We start from the raw sequence: 8,303 nt of genomic DNA, 5'->3' as shown, positions 1-8,303 counted from the left end.
ATGAGTGACACAGGGATAGCCCATTCCCATTTATAATGACAATGCCATGTTTATTTCTCAGGATTGGAACCAATAGCCTAGTCCTGACATGTGTGAGATGCATTCGTTGAAGAAATCTCATGAGTTGTGTCCTCCAGTTCACTGATTCTTGGTGAGAACAATTTCCAAATTCAGAGAAAACTCTGGAATCCCTGAATAGTTCTAAGATCATGATGAGCTGAGGGGCTGATCTCAGAGTCTAGGAGAGCTGAGGTAACTGGAATTTGAGAATGTTGGCTCCAGAGAATGAGTGGTTGCACTGTATGAGGCAGAATTTCAAGCTGTGTTCTGCAGTTCTCACACCTAGTTTGAAGAAATCCTATCAGAAGGATGAAATTGAGCTAATGTCAAGGGTGGAGAAAGTATGCAAAGGATAAAGTTGTGCTAGTGTCTGATGAGTTGTTAACCTAATTGGAATAGAGAAAACTCAACATCTCATTGAAAATCCATCATGAAGATAAAACAAGGGTAGGCCAGTATAAGGACAGTATACTGTTGTGTGCAAGTCTCAGACTCCCACTCTACTGCTAGGCAGTATCTTGACGACAGATGTCAGAACAGTCTATTTGTGGTCAAGAGCATAAAAGCAGCTTAGGAAAATATCGGGTACTTTTCAAAGGAAGTGCTCAAAGAGAAATTGATAGTAACTATTCCTGTAAACTATTATAAAAGAATATATACAAAAATCAATAAGAAGTGTATATACTCCAGGAAAGCAGAGAAAGAGAAATAAATGTGCCAGATATGAAGAAAACAAAGCAGTCAGAGCAGGTATTCATTGAATTCAGATAAGAAAAGTAGCAACTCAGTTTGAAAACCTAATTTTTAAGACACAAACCAATACTAATAAACTAGGCAGAAAAGTACAAGGTCTGAATATTAGAAACAAAGTAAGGACATCATGTCCTACAGTCTTTTGAACAACTTTATGCAAATGATTTGAGCAACAGAGACTCTTTGGAAACACAAATTGCCAATTACATTTGAGACAGTATACTTGAACAAATGTCTATGTGTTAAAAACTATTTTAGTTTAGATGTACTTACAAAGGTATACTTGGCCTTTAGTTTCAGTGGGTGGCATAAAAAATGCCAGTTTGACACAAACCCTTCATTTGTTAATGACAGCATTAATATAATACCGAGCTAAAAATATTATAGGAAAATTACTGGTTATTAGCCTGCATAAATACAGACTTGGATTTTTTTTTTGAGAAAATATGAATCTATAGAATCCAGTAACATGTAAAATGACCAGCTGGTACTTGTTCCAAGAATGCAAGTATATTTCAGACTTAAAATTAAGTAAAGTATTATACTTTTGGTTGTGATCCTTGCCTTTAATGGCACAACCCAGGCTGATGCTAGGACAGAGGGTGGCTCTCTATGAACTGTCAGCGGAGGCCCCATTGTTGAAGATAACATCCACTCAGCTTAATGAAGATAGAGAGGTAGAGTTGCTGCCTACAGCCAACTTTCACCCTATGTTCTAGACTCTTTGGTGCAGGAAGGTACTTTGCAAGCTATGCAAAGAGAAACCTGGACACCAACTTAGCCACAAAAAACCCTGACCTATAATCTGTCCTGCCTGAAAGATATGCTGGGGCAATGATGGCACAGAACTTGTGGGAGTGGCCAGCCAATGTCTGATTTAACTTGAGGCTCAACCAAGAGAGGCAGCCCATTTCCCACACTCCCTGAATGTACAGGAACCTGAGACTGAATAGCCCAGAGATGAAAAAAATCAATGAAGTGACTCCTAATAATATTCTGCTATACTCATATATAGGTACCTTGTCCAGTCATCATCAGAGACTTCCTCCCTCAGAAGATGGGAGTGGGCACAGAGACCCATAGCCAGACATTATGTGGACAGAGAGCCTAAACTGAAGGTCTTCATCAGGTCCCTTCCCTTGGAGATTGGGGAACTCTGAAGAAGAAGAAGAAGAAGAAGAAGAAGGAGGAGGAGGAGGAGGAGGAGGAGGAGGAGGAGGAGGAGGAAAGGAAAAATTGTAGAGTCAGAGAAGACACCAGGAGAACATGACCCCCCCCCCCATTGAATCTACTAAGCAGGGCTCATATGATCTCACAGAGACTAAAGTGGCAAGCATGGGACCTTAAGTGGTCTGCACCAGGTCCTCTGGGTGTATGTTATGGCTATCAGTTCAGTGTTTTGTGGGACTCCTAACAGTGGGAACAGATGTATCTGAGTCCTTTATGTGTTCTTGGGACTCTTTTCCTCCTATTGAGTTGCCTTGTCCAGTCTTGGTAGGAGGGCTATTGTCTTGTCTTATTGTATCTTGTATGGTCATGTTTGCTCGTTGTCTTTTGGAGGCCTGCTCTTTTTGGAAGGGTAAATGGGGGAATGAATTTGAGGAAGAGGGTGGGGGATCTAGGAAGAGTGGAAGGAGGTGAAACTTTTGTCAGGATGTATTATATGAGAGAAAAATCTATTTTCAATAATTAATAAATAATTAGATAATAGATGATACTCAACATATAAAATTGACAAAATTAATTGAATCTATAAATGGATTTAAAGAAAAGATGTGTGATTATCTTAATAGATTTAGAGGACTCTGTTGCAAATTCAAAACCAATTCTAAAATGACCCTTTAGAAAAGAAGACATCCAGGAACTACAGAAATATAAAAAATACAGCTATTCTCACACTAGATTGAATGATGAACCTATGATTAGCAGCAGACAGAGGCCTGTCCTCTCTATTCGTGTTGGCATGGATATTTTGGATAAAATAATAAGGTGCCTTATATAGACATTCCCTCTAATTGAAAACTTCCTTTTTGGAGAACAGAGGGAGATTCCTAAGACTTGGGGAGTAAATGAAATACAGTAGAAGATCCCCTTGGCCCCTTTTAGAGATTATGTAAGCCATAAACAATTGCTGGGGAAGGTAAGGCTTTTCAACGGAGTGCCTTGAAAATTTGAGGGAGCTATGGAGATGCAACTTAGTGAGTGATCTCTCTTACTGAAATGGGCTTTTTGCTGTGGAAGATGCCTTTAAGTTACCCATGGGCTTGTAAGTAATTGCAATAACCTCACTGGCTCACAAGGCAACACTTGCGTCTCAGTGGTGTCCTATCCAGAACAAACTAATGTTAGTTATGTTTTCTATAAGAAATGTAATGCAGGAAGCTGATATAATATGGTTGATTTATTTACATAGAGTATAACTTTTGTAATAGAAAAATTCAAAGTAATAAGTTTGACAGTGGAACAGATTATTGGAGAAATATCAATGGTCGTACTCTGGTATAATTTCTCTAAAAAATAAAATTCAGCTTGAAAGCATTTTCTTTTGAAAATTCTTTATGTTTTTCAAATGGCATATAATGTGCTGGATAACACCATGACATTTTAAACCAAAGTATGTTTTACTTTAGGGTTAAAAATATAATTTAATTCCTTCTTGACTTCATTTGTAGAAGATAAGAATTCAACTATCATTTTATATTTCCAGGTCTTTTTTTCATAAATACACCTTTGTTATTATCTCACAAATAGATGTAAGTCCACTTCATAAAATTATTGGAGTGCACATATGGAACTTGTTTAAATTCATCTTGTGTTAAGTTCACTGAGCTCCTTATGACTCAAGTTTAAAGCTTTCACTCATTTTGAAACCTTCTTTCACATTATCTCTTCAGTTATTTCCTTCTCTTCTCCTTTTTGGGTTTAACTTTCACATTTTTGACTTATACTTTTATTCTATCTTCTGTTCACTTTTATTAGCCTAATTTTTGTTCAAGTTTTTATTATTCATTTGTGTGTAGCTGTTGTGTTTATAAAATGATCCTACTCCTGCTGCGTCTATTTAGCTTTTAGTATTATGTTTTTATTTTTCCGTGACTGTGTTTCTAGATTTAGAAATCACTGTCCATTTTTGCTACTAATTTTTAAGACTGTATTTCCATGGGGTTTAAGGGATTTTGTCTCTTGAAAAAGTTTGGTCACTGGAGAGATGGCTCAGAGGTAAAGAGCACTGACTGCTCTTCCAGGGGTCCTGAGTTCAATTCCCAGCAACCACATGGTGGCTCACAAACATCTACAATTCAATCTGGTACCCTCTTCTGGCATGTAGGCAGAACACGGTATATGTAATAAATCTTTAAAAAAAGGATAAAAAAAAGAAAAATGTTGGTTACGAAATGAAATAATCATATCTCAAATTATTGGAGAATTATTGAACAAAGTCCAAACCATCCATAAAACCATTTATGTTTTTACTGACATTTCACATGTGAATTGAGTATGCTTCTCAGTTTTCAAGTTGAGCTGGCCTGGAACATGCACTTGGTCATTACACTTACCTCTTTCTCTGTATTTTGGTAAGTATGGGTGGTCCTCAGGCTTAGCTCTAGGATGATCTGTAGCACAAATAGTCTTTAGCTGAATGAAAAATTCACTTCTTGAGCCCCATCCATACCTATTCCACTAGAAAAACAAATACAGACACACTAATGGGCATTACCCGGGGACATCTTGAAAGGACACCTGCTGCAGGCCAATTGGCAGATGAACTCACTCAGCAATTTTCTCTCCATTTGACATTTTTCTTGCATATCACCAAACTGTCTTTTTAGAACACATAGTGTTAAAGCTACATCATAGACTCCTCCCCATCTTGTTGTCTTCCTCCATAAATATTTTATTACAATAAAATAGTTATGCATATAGCTTCTTTCTCTTTTTTCCAAAATATAGCACGAGACTAAGGAAAGTATCTTCTTAAAACAGAAGTGTTTTCCCCACTAGCCAAGAACATAAAATTACCTTCAAGTAGCTACATTTTACAGCTATGAGTGCTGCTTTTATTAAAATAGATATAAAATAGATTAAGTACAATGTAGTGCATCCACTTTACTAAACTGTAAGAGTGTGATGAAAGACTGCCCTTGATTAATTAGAATGGTTGGCAGACTCATAGAACAGTTCTCCAGTCTTAGACCTCTTGTATATCACCTTAAAATTAATTTGAATTCAGAAATACATCACTTAGACAAATTTATCTTAGATGCCGTGTGTGTGTGTGTGTGTGTGTGTGTGTGTGTGTGTGTGTGTGTGTGTTCCTGGGATTAAGAGCCTTCTGAAGCAATAGTCCTTTACAGATTTTATGATATGGAAAACCTCTATCTAAGACTTCTGCTACACCAGAATACAACAATATTGCCTAATGTAGCCATGCCTACTTAGGATCTGCCACATCCTCAATCTGTATCGGCGGAACACATGGCTGTACCAGGCCCTATGAGAAGGCACACGGGTTCAGAGCGTGGAACAGATCCGTGAGGTTGCATCAGGGGCTGCTCGGATCCGAGGGGAAACACTGGGCCTCATCGGTTTTGGTAGCACCGGGCAGGCAGTTGCAGTTCGAGCCAAGGCCTTTGGATTCAGCGTCATATTTTATGACCCCTACTTACAGGATGGGATAGAGCAGTCTCTGGGCATGCAAAGGGTCTACACCCTACAAGACCTACTGTATCAGAGTGACTGTGTCTCCCTATATTACAATCTGAATGAGCATAACCACCACCTCATCAACGACTTGACTATCAAGCAGATGAGGCAAGGAGCATTCCTTGTGAACGCAGCCAGAGGTGGTCTGGTAGATGAGAAAGTCCTAGCTCAGGCCCTCAAAGAGGGAAGGATACGAGGAGCAGCTCTCGATGTGCACGAGTCTGAGCCCTTCAGCTTCGCTCAGGGCCCATTGAAAGATGTACCAAATCTCATCTGCACGCCGCACACAGCCTGGTACAATGAACAAGCATCACTAGAGATGAGGGAAGCAGCTGCCACTGAGATCTGCCGAACAATCACAGGTCACATCCCAGAAAGCTTGCGAAACTGTGTCAACAAAGAATTCTTCGTTACTTCTGCTCCGTGGTCAGTCATCGACCAGCAAACAATTCATCCCAAGCTCAATGGTGCCACATACAGGTATCCCACTTCTTACACCAGATATAGTGGGAAATTACCAATATGGAGTCAGGTAGAAATACAAGGGTATTTAATAGGGGAAAGCCTTACTTACAGAGCGACCTAGCCAGCCAGCATGGCATCAGTCTGTCCAGCAAGTACAAAGTGAAACCAAAAGAGATCGCTGTTCTACGTCACCCTGACCACGCCCTTGCAAGTGTGGTTAGGTACACCTGTAGCCAGCCCCTAAATAGGTGCGGCTACAGCTTCCCCTACAGCCTAACTGTAGATGTTACCTTTCTACACTCTTTCAGTAAATTTCGTAGGCAGTTAACTCCCATAGTCAAGTGCTGAGAAGCACTGTGTGGCTGTGAAAGAAAATGCTTGCTCCAGTCTAGATTTATGCTCTGGTTTCTGCAAGAGGTTGCATGGCTCCTGTGTCCAGCTAACCTTAGACTAATTGTACAATTAATGTTGTAACAGAAAGTCTCTAAGCTAGCACAGATTCTCCTGTGATGTGATTAACTCCTGGGACACCAGGCAGCAGGCATTAGGCACAAAGTGCAAACTAGTTAATGTTGGAGGACAAGAAAGAGGCCAGGCCAGGCCATGTAATAAAAAAAAAAAGTTCCACTGAATCAGTAGTATACCCAAGCTAGATCTTACAACTTTCCTCTCCTTGTCCCCTGGTTGTTCAGTAAGAGGTGAGACAGTTCCAGAAAGTAAAAGGTCACCATAATTATACAGACATAGACATGAAACAAGTGAGAACATTTCAACAGACAGTCAGTTCCATCTGCTCCCACCTCATTGGTCTTAGGGACCTGGTACAGTCTGCTTTCTCACTCATTCTTTGATTTACAGCTAGAGGAAGCATGGCTGATATAGGCCCATGGTGATGAAATTGCTTAATTTGTAACATTGCCATCAAAACCTGAATATAAGACATGTGAGAATATTAAATACACACACACACACACACACACACACACACACACACACACACACACAGCAGAAGGGCACTAAAATAGTTGATAGGGCTGGAGAGATGGCTCAGAGGTTAAGAACACTGGCTGCTCTTCCAGAGGTCCTGAGTTCAATTCCTAGCAACCACATGGTGGCTCCCAACCATCTGTAATGTAGTCTGGTGCCCTCTTCTGGACTGTAAGGGATACATGCAGGCAGAACACTGTATGCATAATAAATAAATCTAAAAAAAATAGTTGATAATAAATTAGTGGAGCTCTATCTATATTTTTGGAAATAAATAAAAAAAGATACCTTGCTAGAATCAAGAGTCATCCTTCAAAATCCCCTTTTAAATGTAGAATATGCATTTTTATGAAAGTACTCTGTTTAATATTTTGTGAGTTTTTTTATGACATTTGTTATTATGAAACGGCAAAAGGCACAAGAGAGTACAAGCCTTACCTGAATGAAATCAGAAAATATGTTCAGGCATTCTTTTGGCAGCCCTTCCTGGATACTCTTGAAGGCCAAAGCTAGCAGATTTTGACAGGTCTGTCAAGAGAATCTGAAAGACACGTGGGATTTAAAGTCTCCTTCAATTTTGAGTGCAGTTGTGGAAAACTATCCTTTGTGGTGAAGAGAGTGCATAAGAAAGGATGGACTGCAGCACCATGCCTTGGAACTATTCTGGAAATACCGAGCAATCGTGTGTAATGCTTTAAGCCCTAGTATCCAGGGTGTCCCCCAAAATTTCTTTGAGGACTTGCTAAGTAGAAAATTAGCTTAGAGTAGACATTGAGAAGTCAGTAGTGTCCAATCACAATGTCAGTTAGTACATTACAGAGTCTCAGGTCATTGCATGTACAATCTCTCATGTTTGAGACTACAGCTTCCTGATTTATCTTTATTACACAGGAACTCCCAACCTCACTTGTGTAACACTTTGAAATGGAAACCATCATAGGATATGCTGCTTGCTGGCATGTGCTGTAAGCATTGTTTCTCTTTTAGAGTTGCCAAGGATGGCCAGCAGCTAGTAATTTTCTTCTTAAAATACTTTCAAGTTTGGTTTGAGTAGCATTAAGTGAATTTAAAACACATGCTCAGTGAATTCTATAAGTTCGTCTTTTAGATTATTCAGTGAGGCTTCTCTCTTACTTTTCCATGACACACTAGTTTAAAAGGTTAGCTAAGTGTCCCATCTTGTGACAGGACAGGTGTCACCACCCTACTTGGAGTGAATTCTGGGGTCTCTCTATTCCAGTGGGCAGAGCAGATGGGCAGAAAGTGCCATTTGGGCCAGTGATTTATTTATAATCTTTAGGTTTATCTATAATCTTTAGAATATTGTCAGGGCA

General features: G+C 39.5%; 1 protein-coding gene across 1 annotated transcript; it reads left to right on the top strand.

Moving 5' to 3' along the window:
- Nucleotides 1-269: 269 nt before the first annotated feature.
- Nucleotides 270-7,892, top strand: LOC100758799 (C-terminal-binding protein 2-like). Its single transcript, XM_035441716.1, is given in 3 exon segments — nt 270-401; nt 5,240-6,023; nt 7,861-7,892. Coding segments are annotated over 3 exon segments (948 nt in total).
- The last annotated feature ends 411 nt before the right edge of the window (nt 7,893-8,303 follow it).

Source organism: Cricetulus griseus, chromosome 3 (assembly GCF_003668045.3).
Source record: "Cricetulus griseus strain 17A/GY chromosome 3, alternate assembly CriGri-PICRH-1.0, whole genome shotgun sequence".
Lineage (NCBI taxonomy): Eukaryota > Metazoa > Chordata > Mammalia > Rodentia > Cricetidae > Cricetulus > Cricetulus griseus.
This window is presented reverse-complemented; position numbering and strand designations above follow the sequence as displayed.